Consider the following 26178-nt stretch of genomic DNA (forward strand, 5'->3'; position numbering starts at 1 on the left):
CTGGGTGGTTAATACATGAGCACTACAGGGCTTCTGAAGGACCTGACAGAAAGACAAAACAACCCTGGGTGGTTAATACATGAGCACTACAGGGCTTCTGAAGGACCTGACAGAAAGACAAACAACCCTGGGTGAATACATGAGCACTACAGGGCTACTGCAGGACCTGACAGAAAGACAAACAACCCTGGGTGAATACATGGGCACTACAGGGCTTCTGAAGGACCTGACAGAAAGACAAACAACCCTGGGTGGTGAATACATCAGCTTTACCCAGCTTCTGAAGGACCTGACAGAAAGACAAACAACCCTGGGTGGTGAATACATGAGCACTACAGGGCTTCTGAAGGACCTGACAGAAAGACAAACAACCCTGGGTGAATACATGAGCACTACAGGGCTACTGCAGGACCTGACAGAAAGACAAACAACCCTGGGTGAATACATGAGCACTACAGGGCTACTGCAGGACCTGGGAGAGCACAATCAAAAATCACACACAGTAATACTTTACTTAAAGAGACCCTAGTCTTAATGGCGAAGCCCTGCTTAAATAAAGGTCAAATGATATAATCTACAGACCTACAAAAATGAATGATATATCGTTCCTCCAAATCAATTGGAAAGATTTAACTGGTAATACACTTGTCTATTTTTAGGCAGGCTGTCAAAGCCATGTGTCTCCTCCGTCTCTGGCAGAGACCAGCTGACAAGCACACGAAAGGCTCTGAGTGTCCATCTCCTAGTTCAACATGGAGAACTTAGAAGCGTTAAGCTGTTCAACTCTGACTCTCTCTGGTGGAATTTTCTAAATGACACTAAATATTGTATACTACCCTGATAAAGCACATGTCAGTTTCAAAACAGGGCTTGTGCAATGTCAGTTGTCATCTCACAGGAAAATAATTCATTTGTGGAGAGGGATAGTGTAGCCTTGTTCACATTGGCAGGTTGAAGTTACTCAAATCCATTTTTTTTTTTTGCACATCTGATTTGAATCTGTTATTTTTCCTCCAGTCTGAACAGCCAAAAGCCACATGGAATCTGAAACTTCAAGCCACCTTCGTAGGCCATGCGACAACGGTCAAATCAGATTTATTTGGCATATCTTGTTGCCTGCTAGCTACTGTGTTGACAGTTTGACAAGAACATGACAGGGTAGCGAACTAGCTTGTTAACTGTTTACAAACAAATTAATGTGCGAGAAAGATAAACAGCTACCTACCTAGCTAGCTGACTGCTGTGGCTAGCTTAGCTAGCTGACTGCTGTGGCTAGCTTAGCTAGCTGACTGCTGTGGCTAGCTTAGCTAGCTGACTGCTGTGGCTAGCTTAGCTAGCTGACTGCTGTGGCTAGCTTAGCTAGCTGACTGCTGTGGCTAGCTTAGCTAGCTGACTGCTGTGGCTAGCCAAAAAAACACTTGTTTTGAAAGTTTGATTATCTTATCCATTGAGGTTTTAAAAGTGTTCTTCCTCTATGAATTTGAACATTCAAAACAACTGAGGCATTGTCGTCACCTTAGCTTGTTACATAACTTCTGAGTGATAGGAAGCACGAGCACAACCACCAATCAGCCGACACCACTGGCACACACCCGTCGTTATTATAACAACTAGCATAGCCACGTCAACAAATGACTGCTGTCTGAACACACACAAATCTGATTTGATCACTTGCTGTTTGGACAGTCACTATTCCAAAACAGATTTGAAAAACAAAACAGATTTCAGCATTAAGGCCTGCAGTGTGAACAAGGCTTAAGTGTCTTCTGTTCAGGGTCAGTTTCCCAAACCCAGACTGAGCATAGTCCTTCACTAAAAAGCATTTAAGGGAACATTTCCATTGAAAGTCCAGGATTCTGAGAAACTGAAACCTTAAAAAGTTTCACTTCTGTATTCTTTAACATTATAACCTCTGACTCATTCAAACAATAGAAAACAAAAACAGCAGACGTCAGCTTTTAGAAGAGCTTTCATCATTAAAAGGAAGAGGGGGAAAGAGGAGAAGAACAGAAAAGTAAGCATTACATTGAAGTGAAAAGGAGGGAGCGAAGGGCAATGAAGAGCTGATGACTAGGGGAGATGACTTGGGGAGCGATAGTGCAATGAAGAGCTGATGACTAGGGGAGATGACTTGGGGAGATGACTTGGGGAGCGATAGTGCAATGAAGAGCTGATGACTAGGGGAGATGACTAGGGGGGCGATAGTGGAATGAAGAGCTGATGACTAGGGGAGATGACTAGGGGGGCGATAGTGGAATGAAGAGCTGATGACTAGGGGAGCGATAGTGCAATGAAGAGCTCATCACTAGGGGAGCGATAGTGCAATGAAGAGCTGATGACTAGGGGAGATGACTAGGGGGGCGATAGTGGAATGAAGAGCTGATGACTAGGGGAGATGACTAGGGGGGCGATAGTGGAATGAAGAGCTGATGACTAGGGGAGCGATAGTGGAATGAAGAGCTGATGACTAGGGGAGCGATAGTGCAATGAAGAGCTGATGACTAGGGGGGCGATAGTGGAATGAAGAGCTGATGACTAGGGGAGCGATAGTGCAATGAAGAGCTGATGACTAGGGGAGATGACAAGGGGAGATGACTTGGGGAGCGATAGTGCAATGAAGAGCTGATGACTAGGGGAGCGATAGTGCAATGGGGCGGCAGGGTAGCCTAGTGGTTAGAGTGTTGGACTAGTAACCGGAAGGTTGCGAGTTCAAACCCCCGAGCTGACAAGGTACAAATCTGTCGTTCTGCCCCTGAACAGGCAGTTAACCCACTGTTCCCAGGCCGTCATTGAAAATAAGAATTTGTTCTTAACTGACTTGCCTGGTTAAATAAAGGTAAAATAAAAAAATAAAAAAATAAAAATGAAGAGCTGATGACTAGGGGAGATGACTTGGGGAGCGATAGTGCAATGAAGAGCTGATGACTAGGGGAGATGACTTGGGGAGCGATAGTGCAATGAAGAGCTGATGACTAGGGGGGCGATAGTGCAATGAAGAGCTGATGACTATTTCACCATGGTTACCGATGGACCATTTTGAAAAACACAACAATAAAGCCTTGTGTCCTATTGTTTGTATTTGCTTCGTGCTGTTAAGGGTAGTTGCACTTGATTCAGCAGCCGTAGCGCCGGGAAGGCAGAGTGTTCCCATTTTGAAAGGTAGAATTCTGCCTAGCAGGCAGGACCAAAGAGTAAATCAAGTGCATCTACAGGTCATCTACTGGCCAATCAGATAGCTCAGATCACCGTATCTGTAGTTTCCTTGCGCCTCGACTGGAAAACGAGGCCTCAAACGCACATGAAAGTTGATCATGTGAGATTTTAAACTTGTAAAACCATGACTAGCGAGAGACTCAACGAAAACAGCAAAGAGCTGCAGTTTTTATGAGTAAGTTCTTCTTCTGCAGAGGCCCTATCGCCATAAATGGTGCACAGCCAATGCAGACGTCAGAATGACCATGCAGCACATTTACGCATGAATTTCCTATGTAATATGCTACCAATTAGATTATGGTTATGGCTCTTTAATTCTACTTGTGTCATGGCATTGATGATTATAACTCACTTCCTGTAAAATACATTGGCCTACATGGACATGAATGGGTACTTTGGGACATTGTGGCTTTGACTTGCAAACATTGTTGTGCAAATCTATCTCACTATCAACATCTCTGCAATCCTCCTCCATGCCATTGACCTTCTGATTTTGTCTCAGTAGTCTAAAATCATTCTCAGAAAATAAACAAGGTAGAATTACAACGCTCCCCCCAACGCACAACACATTATTTTCCTTTGACATTGTTAATTCGCCCACAAATTGCCAGCTCCTTATTTCCATGTACAGTACTGTACCTAGAATCCACGGGTTGGATTTGCACTAAACAACTTCATGTCAGAAACATCATGTGGAACATCTTATGGTTAGCCTCATATACATGACCTAGTGCATCAGTTTAAACTGAGAACATATATATCTAGTTCATCAATATGCAAATGATGTGCGTTTCGCTATTCTCTACTTCAGATGTATGATGACAAGGGGCACATTGATTGCACATGTCCATTAGGTCAGTAATGACATCATACTGTAGACATATGGCTGCATTGGTGACGCATGTCAATATGATAAGCAGCCTCCTCTGAACAGTTGATGTTGAGATGTGTCTGTAACTTGAAATCTGTGAAGCATTTATTTGGGCTGCAATTTCTGAGGCTGGTAACTCTAATGAACTTGTCCTCTGCAGCAGAGGTAACTCTAATGAACTTGTCCTCTGCAGCAGAGGTAACTCTAATGAACTTGTCCTCTGCAGCAGAGGTAACTCTAATGAACTTATCCTCTGCAGCAGAGGTAACTCTGGGTCTTCCATTCCTGTGGTGGTCCTCATGACAGACAGGTAACTCTGGGTCTTCCATTCCTGTGGTGGTCCTCATGACAGACAGGTAACTCTGGGTCTTCCATTCCTGTGGTGGTCCTCATGACAGACAGGTAACTCTGGGTCTTCCATTCCTGTGGTGGTCCTCATGACAGACAGGTAACTCTGGGTCTTCCCTTCCTGTGGTGGTCCTCATGACAGACAGGTAACTCTGGGTCTTCCATTCCTGTGGCGGTCCTCATGACAGACAGGTAACTCTGGGTCTTCCATTCCTGTGGCGGTCCTCATGACAGACAGGTAACTCTGGGTCTTCCATTCCTGTGGCGGTCCTCATGACAGACAGGTAACTCTGGGTCTTCCATTCCTGTGGTGGTCCTCATGACAGACAGGTAACTCTGGGTCTTCCATTCCTGTGGTGGTCCTCATGACAGACAGGTAACTCTGGGTCTTCCATTCCTGTGGTGGTCCTCATGACAGACAGGTAACTCTGGGTCTTCCATTCCTGTGGTGGTCCTCATGACAGACAGGTAACTCTGGGTCTTCCATTCCTGTGGTGGTCCTCATGACAGACAGGTAACTCTGGGTCTTCCATTCCTGTGGTGGTCCTCATGACAGACAGGTAACTCTGGGTCTTCCATTCCTGTGGTGGTCCTCATGACAGACAGGTAACTCTGGGTCTTCCATTCCTGTGGTGGTCCTCATGACAGACAGGTAACTCTGGGTCTTCCCTTCCTGTGGTGGTCCTCATGACAGACAGGTAACTCTGGGTCTTCCATTCCTGTGGCGGTCCTCATGACAGACAGGTAACTCTGGGTCTTCCATTCCTGTGGCGGTCCTCATGACAGACAGGTAACTCTGGGTCTTCCATTCCTGTGGCGGTCCTCATGACAGACAGGTAACTCTGGGTCTTCCATTCCTGTGGTGGTCCTCATGACAGACAGGTAACTCTGGGTCTTCCATTCCTGTGGCGGTCCTCATGACAGACAGGTAACTCTGGGTCTTCCATTCCTGTGGTGGTCCTCATGACAGACAGGTAACTCTGGGTCTTCCATTCCTGTGGTGGTCCTCATGACAGACAGGTAACTCTGGGTCTTCCATTCCTGTGGTGGTCCTCATGACAGACAGGTAACTCTGGGTCTTCCCTTCCTGTGGTGGTCCTCATGACAGACAGGTAACTCTGGGTCTTCCATTCCTGTGGCGGTCCTCATGACAGACAGGTAACTCTGGGTCTTCCATTCCTGTGGCGGTCCTCATGACAGACAGGTAACTCTGGGTCTTCCATTCCTGTGGCGGTCCTCATGACAGACAGGTAACTCTGGGTCTTCCATTCCTGTGGTGGTCCTCATGACAGACAGGTAACTCTGGGTCTTCCATTCCTGTGGCGGTCCTCATGACAGACAGGTAACTCTGGGTCTTCCATTCCTGTGGTGGTCCTCATGACAGACAGGTAACTCTGGGTCTTCCATTCCTGTGGTGGTCCTCATGACAGACAGGTAACTCTGGGTCTTCCATTCCTGTGGTGGTCCTCATGACAGACAGGTAACTCTGGGTCTTCCATTCCTGTGGTGGTCCTCATGACAGACAGGTAACTCTGGGTCTTCCATTCCTGTGGTGGTCCTCATGACAGACTGGTAACTCTGGGTCTTCCATTCCTGTGGCGGTCCTCATGACAGACAGGTAACTCTGGGTCTTCCATTCCTGTGGCGGTCCTCATGACAGACAGGTAACTCTGGGTCTTCCATTCCTGTGGCGGTCCTCATGACAGACAGGTAACTCTGGGTCTTCCATTCCTGTGGTGGTCCTCATGACAGACAGGTAACTCTGGGTCTTCCATTCCTGTGGTGGTCCTCATGACAGACAGGTAACTCTGGGTCTTCCATTCCTGTGGCGGTCCTCATGACAGACAGGTAACTCTGGGTCTTCCATTCCTGTGGTGGTCCTCATGACAGACAGGTAACTCTGGGTCTTCCATTCCTGTGGTGGTCCTCATGACAGACAGGTAACTCTGGGTCTTCCCTTCCTGTGGTGGTCCTCATGACAGACAGGTAACTCTGGGTCTTCCATTCCTGTGGCGGTCCTCATGACAGACAGGTAACTCTGGGTCTTCCATTCCTGTGGCGGTCCTCATGACAGACAGGTAACTCTGGGTCTTCCATTCCTGTGGCGGTCCTCATGACAGACAGGTAACTCTGGGTCTTCCATTCCTGTGGTGGTCCTCATGACAGACAGGTAACTCTGGGTCTTCCATTCCTGTGGCGGTCCTCATGACAGACAGGTAACTCTGGGTCTTCCATTCCTGTGGTGGTCCTCATGACAGACAGGTAACTCTGGGTCTTCCATTCCTGTGGTGGTCCTCATGACAGACAGGTAACTCTGGGTCTTCCATTCCTGTGGTGGTCCTCATGACAGACAGGTAACTCTGGGTCTTCCATTCCTGTGGTGGTCCTCATGACAGACTGGTAACTCTGGGTCTTCCCTTCCTGTGGTGGTCCTCATGACAGACAGGTAACTCTGGGTCTTCCATTCCTGTGGCGGTCCTCATGACAGACAGGTAACTCTGGGTCTTCCATTCCTGTGGCGGTCCTCATGACAGACAGGTAACTCTGGGTCTTCCATTCCTGTGGCGGTCCTCATGACAGACAGGTAACTCTGGGTCTTCCATTCCTGTGGTGGTCCTCATGACAGACAGGTAACTCTGGGTCTTCCATTCCTGTGGCGGTCCTCATGACAGACAGGTAACTCTGGGTCTTCCATTCCTGTGGTGGTCCTCATGACAGACAGGTAACTCTGGGTCTTCCATTCCTGTGGTGGTCCTCATGACAGACAGGTAACTCTGGGTCTTCCATTCCTGTGGTGGTCCTCATGACAGACTGGTAACTCTGGGTCTTCCCTTCCTGTGGTGGTCCTCATGACAGACAGGTAACTCTGGGTCTTCCATTCCTGTGGCGGTCCTCATGACAGACAGGTAACTCTGGGTCTTCCATTCCTGTGGCGGTCCTCATGACAGACAGGTAACTCTGGGTCTTCCATTCCTGTGGCGGTCCTCATGACAGACAGGTAACTCTGGGTCTTCCATTCCTGTGGTGGTCCTCATGACAGACAGGTAACTCTGGGTCTTCCATTCCTGTGGCGGTCCTCATGACAGACAGGTAACTCTGGGTCTTCCATTCCTGTGGTGGTCCTCATGACAGACAGGTAACTCTGGGTCTTCCATTCCTGTGGTGGTCCTCATGACAGACAGGTAACTCTGGGTCTTCCATTCCTGTGGTGGTCCTCATGACAGACAGTTTCATCATAGAGCTGGATGGTTTTTTGCGACTGCACTTGAATAAACTTTTCAAACTCATTAAGGAGGAAAGAAATTACACAAATTAACTTAAGGCACACCTGTTAACTGAAATGCATTCCATCCTCATGAAGCTGGTTGAGAGAATGCCAAGAGTGTGTAAAGCTGTCATCAAGGCAAAGGGTGGCTACTTTGAAGAATCTCAAATAGCAAATATATTTTGATTTGTTTAACACTTTTTTGGTTACTACATTATTTGAGAGTTTGTCTTCACTATCTTACAATAAAAAAACCCTTGAATAAGTAGGTGTCCCCAAATTTGACTGGTACTGTACATTATGTCATGCCAATAAAGCAATTTTAATGAGTTTTGAAAGAGCTGATAATATAACACTTAATCTCTTTTTTTAAACCTTTGAGTTCAATATCTACTTTTCAATTCTAATAGTTTGATGTTTTGCGTCTTCTCACTTTTGTTTACTTCACTTGCTTTGGCAATGTAAACATGTTTCCAATGGCAATAAAGCCCCTTTGAATTTGAAAGAGAGAGAGAGGAGTGAAATTGTTGTGGACCTGAGAGAGCGTCAGAGCGAGCTCTTTGGCTCGTCATTGTGTCAGAGGATGTTGCCAAGGTCACCAGCTAATCTGGTCAGTTGACTCCTCCCACCACTCCCATAACTAACCCCGGCCACCTGGCTGCCTAATCCTGGCCCACACGGGACCAGGGGATTTCCCTTCACTTACACCACAGGGATGATCACCACTTCCTGGACATCACAGTTATGGACCAGGTTCCATTTCACTCCCTAGCCTCTTGCAATAGAGCTTGGTTGTGTCCAGTAGGCACAAAACAGGAAAAATATAAAAACTTTTGAAACATCAAGGTACTATCTGAACTTGTCCAATAGGACAATAGGACATTTTTTGCTATGGTGTGCCCTATTGAACACTACCCCTGCCCTGACTGTTTGGCTTTATCACTGAAGAAGACCGGGACAGTATTGACAGATCTGAAAAGACTGGGTAGGTATCAATGCCGTTGCCTGGTTCTCCCAAAGGCTATGTTGTAGCCTCCACCATTTTGATTTAGCCTGTCCAATACTCTCAGATCTGAAAAACCAGAAGAGTAGGGGCAACACCATAGGTGTCAAAAAATGAAAAGGACCCAGGCCAGAGTCAGTGGCACTTCCTGATGGCACAGGGCTTTCCTCTAGTCTAGGACACAGTGGCACTTCCTGCACCACAGAAACAGTGGCAACAGTGGCCCTTCCTGCACCACAGAATGAATGACAGCGGTGCTTCTTACAGTGAGAAACAGCCTTGTGGGCTGGTTTACTGTAGTGGTACAGCAGCCTTGGGGCCTGGTTTACTGTAGTGGTACAGCAGCCTTGTGGGCTGGTTTACTGTAGTGGTACAGCAGCCTTGTGGGCTGGTTTACTGTAGTGGTACAGCAGCCTTGTGGGCTGGTTTACTGTAGTGGTACAGCAGCCTTGTGGGCTGGTTTACTGTAGTGGTACAGCAGCCTTGGGGCCTGGTTTACTGTAGTGTCTACTGTAGTGGAACAGCAGCCTTGGGGCCTGGTTTACTGTAGTGTCTACTGTAGTGGTGCAGCAGCCTTGGGGCCTGGTTTACTGTAGTGTCTACTGTAGTGGAACAGCAGCCTTGGGGCCTGGTTTACTGTAGTGGAACAGCAGCCTTGGGGCCTGGTTTACTGTAGTGTCTACTGTAGTGGTGCAGCAGCCTTGGGGCCTGGTTTACTGTAGTGTCTACTGTAGTGGAACAGCAGCCTTGGGGCCTGGTTTACTGTAGTGGAACAGCAGCCTTGGGGCCTGGTTTACTGTAGTGTCTACTGTAGTGGAACAGCAGCCTTGGGGCCTGGTTTACTGTAGTGTCTACTGTAGTGGAACAGCAGCCTTGGGGCCTGGTTTACTGTAGTGTCTACTGTAGTGGAACAGCAGCCTTGGGGCCTGGTTTACTGTAGTGGAACAGCAGCCTTGGGGCCTGGTTTACTGTAGTGTCTACTGTAGTGGAACAGCAGCCTTGGGGCCTGGTTTACTGTAGTGGAACAGCAGCCTTGGGGCCTGGTTTACTCTAGTGTCTACTGTAGTGGTGCAGCAGCCTTGGGGCCTGGTTTACTGTAGTGTCTACTGTAGTGGTACAGCAGCCTTGGGGCCTGGTTTACTGTAGTGGAACAGCAGCCTTGGGGCCTGGTTTACTGTAGTGTCTACTGTAGTGGTGCAGCAGCCTTGGGGCCTGGTTTACTGTAGTGTCTACTGTAGTGGTACAGCAGCCTTGGGGCCTGGTTTACTGTAGTGTCTACTGTAGTGGAACAGCAGCCTTGGGGCCTGGTTTAATGTAGTGTCTACTGTAGTGGAACAGCAGCCTTGGGGCCTGGTTTACTGTAGTGGAACAGCAGCCTTGGGGCCTGGTTTACTGTAGTGGTGCAGACAGACGTCTTATCTTCTGTGACTGAGGTTAGCCTGACCCAATGCCATCAACACAACCAGATAACTACCAGAGGGTTTGTTTGACCTCAGGGATGCTGTGATACCTTTATACAGCGTCATCATCCCCCATATTTAGCCCATGAAAACTACTGTAAAGTTGCCCCCTTGGCCAACTGCCATGCTGTCTAACACCATGCCTCAGATCAGAAGTTACAACCTTCTGGTGGAATGTCTAATGGGTGTGTGCAGCAGGAAGAAACTATATCCATGACCCCCACCATAAGGAGGACTTGAGTCTTAAAGGAATAGTTTACTTTTCGACCTGAACCGCTAACTGATAAACAATTTCCACTAGAATTGCTGCATTCTCCAAATGCTAAAAACATACTAAAGAACCTACAAATAGTTAGGGTGTCTAGGTATGTTGAAAATAATGTACTCTTTAAAAAATAAAAAGTTTAACAAGAAGTGAACAATCCCGTTAAACAAGATGAGCAGCAGTCTGTCAGGGGGAGTGCAGCGAGGAAGAGGAAATAGCAGGAAGGGGAGGGGCTGTACAGTAGAAGACTGCCAAGGACTTCAAAGAACTCCGGCAGTGATTAAACAACAGGCATGGGGCCTTACTGTAAGCTGTATAGATCATGAGTCCCGGGAGTACATTTCAGGAGTACATTTCGTCACAGACTCTTAGCTCGTAGTTGTGGTGAGTTCGGGGTCTCATTCAACACGGAGAGCGAGTCACTACTTCTGTGGTCAGAAGTTCCATACGTTAAGAGGACGGGGAAGTCCCGAGTTCTATTCTTATGCCTTCTAGACAGTCTGCAGCACCTGCTGTGGCAAGGTTGAAACTAAAAGGTCCTAAAGCAATGGTGTCACTATTTCCAGTGATATTCTCCCTCCCGACAACACCTCAAGTACTGACCAGCACATTCTACTCTCCACGTGTCAACCAAGCCCCCCTGAGGTGATGTTCTGACTAACAGAAGATCAAAAAGAAAGTTACACACTCATTTCTCCTTGCTGTGGACTGATTCAACCAAGCACCAACCAAGCACCAACCAAGCACCAACCAAGCACCAGCCAAGCACCAGCCAAGCACCAGCCAAGCACTGCAAGACTCGTCCAGAGTCTGGATGCCGTTCCATATTCCGTAAGGTTGAACTCTAAAGCCTCTAGATCTGTCAGTGTGGTATTCACCACAGGAGTTGTTGACAGGCCAAACTGGATAGAATGTTTTACTGTAGCTGCCCTGAATCAACCAGTTGACTTCACTGACCGAAGGTTGACATTTTAGTCCCCAGGTCAGAGGGTAACAGCCCGACCCCACAGAGCAGAGAGGATGTCATGCTACTTTCCACCACCAACTACCAGAAGTAACAGAACACACAGAAAAATACACAGTCTCTCTCTCTCTCCCCCTCACACACCCCATTAGGCCTCTCTGGGTCTTAACGAGATTTACCAGGAGCCAAATGGGTTTACTGTGTGTGTGAAAGAGAGGGACTGTATGGGACTGTGTGTGGTGTATTTTTCTGTGTACCGTCACTTATCCACCCCCTCTCTCCATCTCACACCTCTCCTTCCCCAACTCTCTGTTTCTCTCCCCCCCCCCCCCCCCCCCCCCCTACGATATCTCTCCTTACCCAGTAGAGAGGAATCCATGAAGAAGGAATCTCCGCTCCAGTGCCAGACACACACAGACACACTCCATTAGGCCTCTCTAGGTCTTAAGTGAGATTTACCAGGAGCCAAACAGGTTTACTGTGTGTGTGAGTGTGTGTGTAAAGGTGTGTTCCTCTCCGTCTGCTCTACTAGGCGTTGACAGAGGCCTGAGACATGCCTGCTGCTGCTGACCAGTGTTCAATTTCAGCCCCCCAAAATACCCCCTCAGGCCTGACTGGGATGCCAGTGCCAACCACCACACACACACACACACACACACACACACACACAAGATAGAGGCCTTGTGAGCTATTGCTATTCATAGATAACCTCTCTGCTGGACTGGGGGGTTTCAGGGCATGGACAGGTGTGCAGGCAGAACTGTGGTGGAGGGAGGGGGGCAAGCTGAGCCTCAGGGACATGAGGGTGGGATCTGGGAGGTTTTATCACTATGTGAATAGCATAGGGTCATAACGGGGGTGGCAGAGGTGCAGAGGTCAGGGTATTCAAAGTGCAGGGGGTGTCGGACTTCTGAATGAGACAGAGGTGGCTGTCAGGTTTCAAAAGTTCACCACCACCACCACCACCACATGACCATTCAGACACATCCGGATTCCCCAGGAGGAATTCTCCTATCATGCTTTACTGCATGGGTCATTATTGGGCTGCTCGTTGTGTCTACCCTCAGAGGGCGCAGGCTGGCATGACATCACTATGACAACCACGATGGGCACCCAGTGACAGCGTCCGCTAGATTCCTCCGCTCCGTCCACTGGTGAAACTTTAGGTCAGTCACTAGGGAGGGGTTAGCCAATAGCTAGCCAGAAACTACAAAGTGGAATCTAAATGTGACCACCAGCCATACAGACAGAGTTACTGGTCTGCGAAGAAAGCTGGTGGCAGGGTGAAGGGGTGGGACAGAGTTACTGGTCAGAGAAGACAGCTGGTGGCAGGGTGAAGGGGTGGGACAGAGTTACTGGTCAGAGAAGACAGCTGGTGGCAGGGTGAAGGGGTAAGACAGAGGGGGAAAATACATTTCTGGCTTTCTCACTCTAATAGCTGAGCGATGGATGAGACTTGAAAGTATGGTAACACAAGAATAGTGTCTATGATGTTGAGGAATGAGATGGTTAATGAGGGTGGAGACAGAAACATTAACATTTTTCAGGTGAGGGTAACAAGGAAGTGATTCAAACGTTGCTTCCCCGCTTGAGAAGCGTAAACTCAGACAGAGCTCATTCCGGGAGAACACATTCCCGATAATAAAACTCCTTTTACTTTTTTGTTTACGTTTCAAGTTATCGATTTCATTCAGGGATTAATTCAATCTCCTGAAATAGCTCTACTGCTGACTTGGGGGTGAAGGTTAATGCTAGAAGACTCCAGGTCAAAGGTCAAACCAGGAGGGTTGGCAAGCACTCTCTCAAACACATGTATGCACATTATCAGACGGACAAACACACACGAACACTGAGGAAAGCCAAGTCACACTCAGCCAGTCTTTTTCCATCCCTACTCCCCATCCTAGGGGCCAAGCATCTATCCATAGATCGTCATTCCAAGCCAAATAGACAGGAGTGGGATTACCATTCCTATAATGAGGACATGACAGGAAGTGACCATGTGGATTTGTAGACAAGCCTGTACTCCAATGGAAACCGAGGTGTCCCACTGTGGTAAACTAGAGCTGAAGAGAAGACGAGGCTAGGTCTGTCTGTTCCATGGTTTATTTCCCCCTTGCAGTTGACTGAGCTTCCTGTATGCCAGAGTCTGGTGTTGTTGTGGTCGTTAATTCCCAAGGGTTTAGGCAAAGAGTCATCCGACTAGACAACATTTCCTGCCTGCTTCACTTGGGAGAAGTTTGGCTTTAGAAAGCAGAAAGTCTCCTTAAAATGTTATTCTGACTCTATCATGTAATTACTTATATAATTAATAATTGTGCTCACAATTTCAAACTTCACTCAGTGAGGATATTTCCAGGACTTAGACACATAAAAGTAAAATAAATAAATGAACTGGTCAAATAAAACGGTACGTTTAGGAATACCCGCCACTTCACTGAGAGAGAGGCTAGTCTACATTGTAACATCCTACTGTAAGTGTCCAATGTAACACATGCATTGTAAGAAAGTAGTTATTTGGACAGAACAAAGACAACCGGTTAGAAAAATAAGCATGCGTGTGGCTGCAATTTAATTTGTCAGCGCATTCGGCTCTTCCTGCAATAACCCAACCCCCTGCTGCCTGTCAAAACTAACGGGTTAGATTCACAAATGAGGCCGAGAACGCAAATAGAAATAGCGGAGCGGGCTTGACATTTAGATGGAAAGCTGGGTGTAGAACTGGTCAGCCACAGTACCCAGTTGAATGCACTCTGTGCGGTTTCAATTGAGAGAAAAAAACGTAGTGTGAAAGAGCACGTCTCAGTCTACCGGCTTACCTTTTCTTGCGCTCTACTAAGTCTTTTCTGCATGCTGGTGGCCAGTTTCCCAGTGTTGATCCCTTTCCCCGGTTTCCCCTGCTCCTCAGCCATTTTACCGTTCTTTACTGCTCCGAATCCTTAATTAACAGCTATGCGATGTAAACTGGTGTGAGGAAAGAAAGGGACAGAACTTGTCGAACAGGAGGAAGGGTATGTGCGGATGCGAGGGACTCCCCAGGACTCGGTGCTGCGTAAAAGCCCTCGATAACGGTGTGGGTAGCGCGTAATTGTAATCCCGATGACTGTTTCTGAAAGGTGCAACACGTAATCTAATCAACTCAGGTAGTTTAACAACATAGTCCCACGTGTAAAAACTAAGAAAAAAGTAACTTTTTGGCAATTGACGCAGCAAAGATCCGAAAATCGTCCTTCTTGCTCGTCAGTCAATTGATGAGCGTTTGGTCCGTTAAGGAGCGATTAAATTTCCCCTCTGCTCGTCCATCCTCTTAAAGGCACAGTAGTTAACATTTATTAGCCGACTCGCCAACTGTTATGGATGCAACCGGTGTGTGGGAGTTGCTGCTGCGAATAGACTTCTACTTTATCATTTCATTGAATCATATGAAGTATTTTTAACAGTCTACCATCTATGATTTAAAACAGTTATATAATCTGAGAGAAAGTAGGCCATCTGTAGGCTACATTTTGTTACACGTCGTCGTGGCCACAAAATGTAATCGTTATACTTGTATTCTGCATCTTGGTTTGAATGGGATTCAATGATGCAGTGTAGTTCATTTGAGATCATAGAAGCGTATTATCACGTGGAATTGTCTATCACCCTCGTACCGTATCATGGTCTACCAGTAGATGGCAGTGAGAGAAAGCTGTGCCAAGACTTAAGAAAACAACAATCTTAAATGCTTTATGTAGCCTTCATATAACTTTTATGGCTTCAGCCTTTAAAGTTGTTGCTTGGGTTCATATCTACAGCAAAGATAGTTACAATGTTGCGATGTATAATAGAAAACAAAACCAGGAGCATTTCCATAATATTTAATTTCAAAAAATAAATCTTTAAATATCTCATTATACATAATATTAAAATCATAAATATTTCAGACATCGCTTTAATAAAATACAGTAAATGTTGCCTTAAAATATCATACCTCTAGATATGTTCTATACATGAAGCCTATACTTTCCTTCAGTTGCCAAGTTGCGACATCATAGTTGTGTCGTGTTACGGACATCTTACTGTGAAGCAATCAAAAAAGATCAAAAAAGAAAATGCTTTAGATGTTCTTCATAATGGTAGCTTGATTTCAATGAGACACCTCTCAATGTTAAATAAAACAAACTCTCTCCCCTTTAGAAACTATGGTCTCACCACAGACACGACCAGGTCCACCTGTCCCATTTGTGTGAAGAGGACACACCCATTTGTAGTTTTTCCTCGGGGGTCACAATGATTTGTATACTATGGTGTGAGAGAACACATTGTCTATCTGTCCAGATTCATTCATGGCTCAATCTCCTCTCTCCAATGAAATAGGCGTGGTCAGTCATCAAGCCCCACCCCTTTCCTGAGAGTCCGCCCTCTGCATCAGTGTGCTAGACTCGAGAACAAGGTAAACCCCGCCCTTTTATAGTCAGGTCCAATGGGGCATCAGTCCAGTGGGTCATCTGGTCTGTATATCTCCCAACCAAGCCAGTTACATTACTTCCTCTTCCCCAGCTAGAGTCTCACCTCCCTGGGTCAGCCAGTCCCCAGGGATGGAAGTGTCCAGAGTCCAGCAGCAGACTACCTATCCAGTACAGTAACTGGGAGTACCAGTGAACCCCGGTGTCTCCAAAATGTCCGCCAGCAGAGCCAGTCCAACGGTGCAGCAGGCGGAGCGGGGCGAAGGCCCAGTGGGCGAGGTCATGCCTGTCCACCACCGCGTAGCACGATGCCACCATGCCGTTCACCGACAGCGTCCCATGGCGGGTGAGGGGCGCAAACACACCCTTGTCCTCCTGCACACTCACCCGGGAGATGCGCGAGAGATGCCCCACGCCTTTTCTCCCCTCCTCCCCAGACACTGTGGTTAGCACACACTGTCCCGGCCGTGCGTCGCTGGCGTATACCGTCCTCATACTACCCGGAGTTGGCTCCGCCCCTTCAGAGCAGTTTCCCTTGGACACGAACAGCAGGTGGGCAGCGGTGAGTGACAGGCTAACCCCGCCTTCTGTCCCAATGGTGTAGAATTCCTTCCGGGTTGCGGGGTCGCGGTCCAGGAAGGTGAGGACCTCGCTGTAAACGAGCTCTCCGCTGCCGTCGCTCCCTGAAGAGGCGAGGACTCGCTCACCCGGCTGCAGGTCCTGGATCAACCTTTGACCCCCGTCCTCTAGGGTCACCCACGCCCCTCCCGGAAAACACCCCCCTGATTTAGCGGCAACGGAGTGCTCTGAGAGAGAGAGAGAGAGAGACAGAGACAGAGAGAGACATAGAGAGAGAGACATAGAGAGAGAGACAGAGAGAGAGAGACAGAGAGAGAGAGAGACAGAGAGAGAGAGAGACAGAGAGAGACAGAGAGAGAGAGACAGAGAGAGAGAGACAGAGAGAGAGAGACAGAGAGAGAGAGACAGAGAGAGAGAGACAGAGAGCGAGAGAGAGAGAGAGGTTGTGAAACAATGCATTCTGTGAGGTGGGTAGGTACACAGTAAGTCTACGTATAGCAAATATATTCCGCCCTTTAAATAAAGATTAGCTTCTTTATTTCCGTCTACTCCACAGAAAAGAACAAAAGCTGGCTGAAAGATTAAAGCTGCTATTTGAATGTGTGTGTGTGTGTGTGTGTTTCCATCCCTCAGTTTGTGTGCGTGTAAGTCTGTGTTCATTTGTGTTTTAAGGTGCTGAACTTGATGTGGTACGTTGGGACTATCTCAAGTCTATCTACACAAATATTTGTGCAAGGCAGGACCAAGGCCAGGTCCAGCCAAATGATCGGAGAATCAGGAAGTGGAGGTTAATCATCTGTGGACCGAGACTCCGCCCACTGCACCAACATAACCTCAAACTCCACATCATCTCCAATGTATGGTGTAACATGCCATGTACTTGGTTGTTCAGGGGTGAAGTTTCCTCTAGGCACAGGTCTAGGATCAGCTTCCGTTCCCCCAATCATAAGCTCCATTAGTGGGGAAAATACAAAAAACTGACCCAAGATCAGCATCTAGGGGCACCTTCTTAGTAAATCATTCTTCTTCTTCTTCATTCACCTTTCCAGTCCTGAATGTAGTAGGGGTCTGGTTGGGTAGCGCTCCCTTGTGGGCTCTTTGTATTGGTGTCAGTTTTTGGGTCCCCCACTCAGTTATATTTGACCTTTTATTTAACTAGGCAAGTCAGTTAAGAACAAATTCTTTTTTTCAATGATGGCCTAGAAACAGCCTTGTTCAGGGGCTGAACCACAGATTTTTACCTTGTCAGCTCAGGGATTCAATCTTGCAACCTTTTGGTTGCTAGTCCAACGTTCTAACCACTAGGCTACCTACAGTAAGTGTTAGAATGGAGTTTCAAGGAAGCCTTGGTATTATGATGTCACTTGTAGCAGCAGATGAGACTTCTTGGTCTATGAAGAGATGTCTTTCTTGAGTGGTTTTTCTTTTTCACAGTTTGAGGTTTCAGTTGGAAAAAATAAATAAAAATGGCGCCCGGTGCCGTCTTCCGATCAAGTCAAGGACTGGTGACTCGCAACCCGATCTGGGTAGGAAAGACAGAAGGAACAGAGGAAAAATAAATAAAGAGAGGATAGAGGGAAAATAAATAAAGAGAGGATAGAGGGAAAATAAATAAAGAGAGGAAAGAGGGAAAATAAATAAAGAGAGGAAAGAGGGAAAATAAATAAAGAGAGGAAAGAGGGAAAATAAATAAAGAGAGGATAGAGGGAAAATAAATAAAGAGAGGACAGAGGGAAATTAAATAAAGAGAGGAAAGAGGGAAAATAAATAAAGAGAGGATAGAGGGAAAATAAATAAAGAGAGGATAGAGGGAAAATAAATAAAGAGAGGACAGAGGGAAATTAAATAAAGAGAGGAAAGAGGGAAAATAAATAGAGAGAGGATAGAGGGAAAATAAATAAAGAGAGGATAGAGGGAAAATAAATAAAGAGAGGACAGAGGGAAAGATCATTTCAGGCACCACGTAGTACAAGAGAAGACAGTTTGATCTGTCTCTGCTCTGTTTTGCTCTATTCTGTGTTCTATACCGTTCCCCTGACAACCGAATCAGTCCTGAACAAGGATCATCGCTTAGCTACACTACTAACGTCTGTGGCTTTATGAATGAGGCTACATCAATGGGAGAAAGAAGAAGCAGAAGAGACACAAAGTCAACTGAAGCAACGCTGCACACCAACATATTGCCGCAGCATAGCATGCCAGTAACATAAGGGAATCATTTCTAGCAAAAGGGGGGTTGTGAGTGAGTGACCACATAAAGTTGCAGTAGCTACCTCTCCCTTAATGGTCACTCTACTGATCCTAATGTAAGCTTTAAGCAACAATGGCCAGGTCATAGATGGGTCAAGAGACAGTTGTGGTGAAGAGGGTTAGAAGGGGTTAGGGAAGAAGCTGAGAAGTCAGTCACCCAAAGCGGCTGTATGTCCCTCTAGCTGTGACCCCCCCCCCAAAAAAAAGCAGGCGTCCGTTTTGATTTGATCCATAGTGACGAGGTGTCCACTGTTGAAGGGCGTCTTCAAGTGGTTCAGTGTTATGTTTAGTAAGGAATGTAGAGGTGATGTCCCTCCTCTGCTAAGTGTCCAATGTGTGTCCAGTTAAGGTGAAGGCAGTCAAAAACCCTCTCAAATCATTCACTGTGTATCAAATCATTCACTATCCATATTTTCACTATTATCACGTACCGAGAGAGTGAGAGGTTGTTTTTTTTTCATTAGTGGCAGTTAGGTGAAACAGACGTCCATGCACAGTGTGTTACTGCTACATCCTCCTTTCTCCTTCCTCCAGTCTCTCTCTGATGCTTGTTCAATCTCCCTCTCGCTCTCCCCTTCAGCCCTCTTTCCCTCCCCTCCTTCCTGCCCCTCTCTCTCCGTCTCTCACCCGACTTCACACTGCAGTGCACGTGGGCCTTGGACTCGTAGTAGACCCAGTCGAAGCCGGCCTCAACTGCCAGTCGAGCCAACATGGCGTACTTGTTGCGGTCGCGGTCAGAGGTCGTGATGTCGACCGCCCGTCCCTCGTAGTGGAGTGACTCCTCAGAATGGTGGCCATCCTCGTCCCAGCCCTCTGTGACCCGGAGGCGCACCCCCGGCCACAGGTTCATCACCGAGATGGCCAGAGAGTTCAGCTTGTCCTTGCAGCGCTGCTCGGGAGGGTAAAGGGTTAAGGGTCATGGGAGGGAGGAGAGGGAGGGAGGAAGGGAGGGGAGGGAAGAGAGAGAGACAGGAGTGTTAGAGATGTGGGGTGAATCTACATGTGTCAGTGTGTAATCCAAAGTGCATTTATAACAGTTCATGGACTTAAAATGGCTGAAAGAATGATTACACATCATTACACAATGTAGTCCATAGCTCTTTCTCAATGGTCTTTCCTTGATTCCTCGTGTCTTCTTTTCTCACATCCTGCTCAAAAGGCATTGGAGGAGAAGATCAAAAAGTCCAGACACAAGCATTCGAGGACAGCCAATTGAGAAAGAACCCTGGTGCAAGAGCTATCCATCAGGCATCCACCCCATCCAACCAATGTAGAAGCCTGGGGCTGTTCAACAAACCAGCCACCCCACCACAGAAGGCCCCACTCCTCAACACCTCCCCCTCTGCATCTGGCCAGCAGACAATGCCCCCCTACAGTCTCATCAGCCTGGGTGTTTGCTCTCTGTGGCGAGAGAGGAGGCTGAGAGTCTCAGTTAGGGACCGGAGATAGGGTGGAGTGGTAGGTGGGATAGGGTGGAGTGGTAGGTGGGATAGGGTGGAGTGGTAGGTGGGATAGGGTGGAGTGGTAGGTGGGATAGGGTGGAGAGGTAGGTGGGATAGGGTAGAGTGGTAGGTGGGATAGGGTGTAGTGGTAGGTGGGATAGGGTGTAGTGGTAGGTGGGATAGGGTGTAGTGGTAGGTGGGATAGGGTGGAGTGGTAGGTGGGATAGGGTGGAGTGGTAGGTGGGATAGGGTGTAGTGGTAGGTGGGATAGGGTGGAGTGGTAGGTGGGTTAGGGTGGAGTGGTAGGTGGGTTAGGGTGGAGTGGTAGGTGGGATAGGGTGGAGTGGTAGGTGGGATAGGGTGGAGTGGTAGGTGGGATAGGGTGGAGTGGTAGGTGGGATAGGGTGGAGTGGTAGGTTGGGGTGAGGTTAGGGGGGTATTGGGGTAGAGGGGTGGTGTGAAGTTAGAGGGTATTGGACAGGAGGATAGAGGGAGACGTGGGTATGAACAGCCAGCCAATGCAGCTCTCCCCAAATTTGGGTCTGGTGAGGGTGAGCAAATAGAGGGTGAGAGGTCCTATTGAGGACCCTGAGGGTGTTGGACGTTCCCTAGTCACACACACACACCAAGCACACACACACACCAAGCACACCACACACACACGCACCAAGCACACACACATTTGCCCTCAGATCACCTAAAGAATACATTTCTCATTATTTTTGTCACCATCTCATTCACAATAGGATACATGACACTACTTTATGAAGATAACTGTGAACACACAGAGCAGGGTCTTCAAATCTCATCCTATATGAGGCCCGGACTACTGCTGGTTCTCTCTTCTACCTGATAATGAATTGCACTCACCTGGTGTCCCAGGTCTAAATCATTCCCTGAATAGAGGGGAAGAATAGAAAAGAAGCAGCAGAACTGGCTTGGAGGTCCAGATTACAATTCGAGGGACATGTAGACAGTGTGACATATACAGTGCCTTGCGAAAGTATTCGGCCCCCTTGAACTTTGCGACCTTTTGCCACATTTCAGGCTTCAAACATAAAGATATAAAACTGTATTTTTTTGTGAAGAATCAACAACAAGTGGGACACAATCATGAAGTGGAACGACATTTATTGGATATTTCAAACTTTTTTAACAAATCAAAACTGAAAAATTGGGCGTGCAAAAATTATTATTATTATTATTTTTTTTGTCCATCAAATTGATCAGAAATACAGTGTAGACATTATTAATGTTGTAAATGAGTATTGTAGCTGGAAACGGCTGATTTTTAATGGAATATCTACATAGGCGTAGAGCAACCATCACTCCTGTGTTCCAATGGCACTTTGTTTAAGCTAATCCAAGTTTATAATTTTAAAAGGCTAATTGATCATTAGAAAACCCTTTTGCAATTATGCTAGCACAGCTGAAAATCCTGATTAAAGAAGCAAAAGAACTGGCCTTCTTTAAACTAGTTGAGTATCTGGACCATCAGAATTTGTAGGTTCGATTACAGGCTCAAAATGGCCAGAAACAAGAAACTTTCTTATGAAACTCGTCAGTCTATTCTTGTTCTGAGAAATGAAGTCTATTCCATGCGAGAAATTGTCATGAAACTGAAGATCTCGTACAATGCTGTGTACTACTCCCTTCACAGAACTTTGCAAACTGGCTCTAACCAGAATAGAAAGAGTGGGAGTAGTGTACAACTGAGCAAAAGGACAAGTACATTAGAGTGTCTAGTTTGAGAAACAGATGCCTCACATGTCCTCAACTGGCAGCTTCATTAAATAGTACCCACAAAACACCAGTCTCAACATCAACAGCGAAGAAGCGACTCCGGGACACTGGCCTTCTAGGCAGAGTTCCTCTGTCCACCTTAATCTTTTATTTTTATTGGTCTGTCTGAGATATGGCTTTTTCTTTGCAACTCTGCCTAGAAGGCCAGCATCCTGGAGTCACCTCTTCACTGTTGACGTTGAGACTGGTGTTTTGCAGGTACTATTTAATGAAGCTGCCAGTTGAGGATTTGTGAGGTGTCTGTTTCTCAAACTAGACACTCTAATGTACTTGTCCTCTTGCTCAGTTGTGCACCGGGGTATACACATACATACATACCACACTGAGTGTATGAAACATTAGAAACACCTTCCTAATATTGAGTTTCCCCCCCTTTTGCCCTCAGAACAGCCTCAATTTATCAGGCATGGACTCTACAAGGTGTCAAACGGACTGAAACAGGGCTGCTGGCCCATGTTGACTCCAATGCTTCCTTCAGTTGTGTCAAGTTGGCTGGATGTCCTTTGGGTGGTGGACCACTCTTGATACACACTGGAAGCTGTTGAGCTTTGCAGTTTTTGACACTCAAACCAGTGCGCCTGGCACCTACTACCATACAATATTCAAAGGTATGTAAATCTTTTGTCTTGCCCATTCACCCTCTGAATTTCACACATACACAATCCATGACTCAATTGTCTCCTCCCCTCATCGACACTGATTGAAGTGGATTTAACAAGTGACATCCATTAGTGATCATAGCTTTGGCCTAGATTCACCTGGTCAGTCTGTCAAGGAAACAGCAGGGGTTCATAATGTTTTGTATACTCAGTGTGTGTATTCTACCGCATGATTTCTATTAAGTGGAGACATAGGCACTGCCACTCTCGGCCAACTGCACAGCTAAACTCGGGCTAGATTGGTAGTGGCCCCTATAGGTTACAATCATATTTTGACACTATGCGTCTTTCACGTGTTGCATTTGGATAGGTTTAGGCTATTAGCTTGGCCAATGTTGTATTTCAAAATCTATGTATGGTGTTCTAACTTATTTTTCCATGTCGGTCCTCTCAGGTTCACCGGGATAAGAATAGCTCATTGCAGAGTCCCAATAGATGCCTTTTCACAGTGGTGTGGATTTTAACATCAATTTTTTTCCTCTGCGGTCGCAGACACGAACTCGAGTCCATAAATCAGTCGATTAATTTTGTTGGTTTTACTTTCAAGGTACAGATCGACGGGGTTTCTGTAGGCGCGGTTTCGCACTGACCACGAGCTACACAAACATTCGATGTCGAGTTGACAACACGTGCCTGTGCAGTGTGCACACCTATGGCTTCAGCCGCTGAACAGTCACGTCTGTATGCGCGCTCCAGTGCCACTCGCGGGCAGGCAAGTCACCACTGCTGATTTAAAAATAAGAGGCGAAAAATGTGTATAATTAAGTCTTGAATGCATGTGAAGTGGACTATTTTTGCACATGTGCTTCAAAAACAAACAGAAAAATAACACAAAATGGTGAAAAACAAACAGGAGGTTGTCTCCTGTGGCAGGCGGCGGCGGTCGCGCTCGGAGCACATAAATTGTGCGCAGGTCAAGTTAAACGCGCAGCCCTGTGTGTTTGTGTGCGCTTGGAGCGAGGTGACAGCTAACAACCCGAGTGAGATCTGGCACTCTGTTTCCACGTGGGGGACATAAATGCTCGCCTTTCAGAGGAAGCCCGTGGTCACAAGAGGCAGATATAAATACTTTATTCCTAGGGAATTGAAGTCAAATAAATTCCACTCTCGGAACCACATCAATGAGCGTGTCGTAAAAAGTCTGACAGTCCAAAAGGCGACCGTTAACTCTTAAACGAACTGTAAACATTTGCATATGCACCGAGTCAGGCTCTGACCAAGTAGGACGATTGGGTGTTTTTCCCCAAAAATGTAAAAACAGAGGACATAGTGTTTTAATTACATGCTTCCACTATTCCGTACTTTTATAGAAGGGGTTGCGTTATAAGGTTTGTTGCAGCTGCCCAGCTTTACGCATGCGGCAGCCCCAATTTAAATTAACTCCAAATATCTCATGTGATGCTATTTCAGCTCTGCACGAAAAATGTTGGAACCAACCATCAGACCAGTTATTGGAGCCGCCAGTCCAACTTTTACTGATGTCCTGCGGGCGACCTGATGAGGGCCAGACTGGCAAACCTCTCCATATCCCAATACCATTCTGAGTCACCCTCCACATCTATCATGTTGCCAACAATACGCTCTTTGGATTGCGTGACTCAAGCACGTTGTGCAAATACGCACTCTGTAATCAGTGCTGTGCACTGCTCCTGGCCAGGAAACCAAAGTCAATAACACGGCATCGATAAGACAGGTCCACGGGTTTAAAGGCTGTACAAAGTACAAGAGGTAGGCTTTAGGGAGCTACCCAATCCCACATACAAGTGTCCCAAGTGCAGATACGTGTTTGACATGGCCAATGAAGCATGATATCACAGTAGGGCTTTACGAATATAGTCTATCCAGGGTATAGGCTAGTCTTACCTGTGTCATCATCCGGTCTGCACCTGTGTTCTCTTCATCTTTAAATATGATGTCAGGGTTATAGTTCGGGGTCAGCTCTTTGAAGCGCTCCGAGGTCCGTGTTATTTTCCCCTCATATCGACCACTCGCACCTAGTGTCTTCTCCGCTACGTTAGGGCTGAACTGCTTGTAGGCAAGTGGCGCAAGCTTCCTCGGTGACCTCCTCTTGCCATATCCCCTTCCTGGCCCGCAGCCCTCGCTGACCTGCGAGAGAATCACTGCGCACCCGGCGAGGCACACCACGAGCCTGGGGAGTAGCATTCCACTCACCCACGCCAACGGACACCCCAAAAGGAGGTGACAGAAAAATGTCACTGATCAATTTAAAACACCTCCTCCCCCTGGTCGCTGCTTATCTCCTTTCACAGGGTACAAGAGGGGGAGGAGGACAGTTACAAATTAATCACCAAGTCCCCAAAACTCGCCATATCCCGGCGCGCAAAAAGACGCTGCGCTACTGGAGATGGAGTACAGCGCCGGCGTCTTTTAAAACCCCAGGTAAGATCCCCTATAATAAAGTACCGGCGCGTTCAGCTGCTCCTCTCACGGTGAACGTCTCGTCTCACAGTTCAAGCGGAGACGCGCGCATAAATAGGGAAAAATCGTTTATCTTGGCAGACAGGTTCAAAGCCGTTCCCTTAGCTGTGAGAAACGTCCCTCAGTCAGACAGGCCCCGGTGCGCAGACTGACTGGGCTTTTGGGGTAGCGGTCAAAGGGTGTCCCCGCAGCGGTTTTCCTGCCACTCGGCTTGGCTCTCAATGCGTGGCCTGTGGTGCAAGACTCTCAGCTCAACTGGAAATGGATGAGTTCCGAAAGATCAGATGCCGTGGAGGAGACCGCGCCCTGCCAGTCCTGCCCTCTGTCCCGTCCCAGCCTACCTCTCCTCCCATCTGGTCAGCCCGGCCGAGCCATTTCACTTTATTGCCCACACGCTCGGCTCTTTCTGCTCAACGCCACTGTGCGAGACAAACAACAGCCTACAGCCGTCTAGACTCGCGCACACACCGATACTGTCCTTTGGACCCGTGTGATTATCTTGGACTCATAACCTGGTGAAAGACACCCCCCCCCCCTCCCCCTCCAGAATATTGTTAATGCGAACATAATTGAATCGCCCTCAGTAAGAAGCGCGGTAATTGCCGCATGCATGTCCGATTTCATTAAGGGAGACAGTCAGGACTTCCAAAACCCGTCAACGACTCCTGTACCCTCACTGTGGTCACCCCCTTTCTGCTATAACAGCCTCCACTCTTCTGGGAGGGCTTTCTACTATATGCTGGAACATTGCTGCGGGGATTTGCTTCCATTCAGCCACAAGAGCATTAGTGAGGCCGGGCACTGATGTTAGGCGATTAGGCCCAGCTCGTTCCAATTCATCCAAAAGGTGTTCGATGGGGTTGAGGTCAGGGCTCTGTGCAGGCCAGTCAAGTTCATCCACACCAACCTCGACAAACCATTTCTGTATGAACCTCTTTGTGCACATGGGCATTGTCATACTGAAACAGGAAAGGACCTTCCCCAAACTGTTGCCACAAAGTTGGAAGCGCATAATGGTCTAGAATGTCATTGTATTCTGTAGGGTTAAGAATTCCCATCACTGGAACTAAAGGGGCCTAGCCTGAACCATGAAAAATTGCTCCAGACCATTATTCCTCCTCCACCAAACATTACAGTTAGCGCTATGCATTCGGTCAGGTAGCACTGTCCCC

At 47.3% G+C, this 26178-nt stretch overlaps 2 protein-coding genes across 11 annotated transcripts in view; both read right to left on the reverse strand.

The window, feature by feature from the left end:
- Positions 1–14892, reverse strand: part of LOC110495559 (myc box-dependent-interacting protein 1) — a 40430-nt gene extending 25538 nt beyond the window's left edge. For 6 of the 10 annotated variants that reach the window (XM_036982379.1, XM_036982377.1, XM_036982378.1 and 3 more), the window contains exon 1: positions 14209–14608. In XM_036982379.1, the coding sequence (XP_036838274.1) occupies positions 14209–14301 (93 nt within the window). In that variant the 5' untranslated portion in view covers positions 14302–14608. Of the gene's footprint in view, positions 1–14208 lie in introns of all 10 variants that reach the window. The other 4 variants (XM_036982380.1, XM_036982371.1, XM_036982375.1 and 1 more) reach the window with 4 other exon arrangements.
- A 338-nt stretch (positions 14893–15230) lies between these two features.
- Positions 15231–25510, reverse strand: LOC110495566 (indian hedgehog B protein). Its single transcript, XM_036982387.1, has 3 exons — positions 24431–25510; positions 19291–19552; positions 15231–16640 (listed from the first exon to the last, which is right to left on the reverse strand). Exons 1-3 carry the CDS (start codon positions 24728–24730, stop codon positions 15937–15939), a joined length of 1266 nt encoding a protein of 421 aa, XP_036838282.1. The 5' UTR covers positions 24731–25510; the 3' UTR covers positions 15231–15936.
- Between the last annotated feature and the right edge of the window lie 668 nt (positions 25511–26178).

Source organism: Oncorhynchus mykiss, chromosome 7 (genome assembly GCF_013265735.2).
Source record: "Oncorhynchus mykiss isolate Arlee chromosome 7, USDA_OmykA_1.1, whole genome shotgun sequence".
Classification (NCBI taxonomy): domain Eukaryota; kingdom Metazoa; phylum Chordata; class Actinopteri; order Salmoniformes; family Salmonidae; genus Oncorhynchus; species Oncorhynchus mykiss.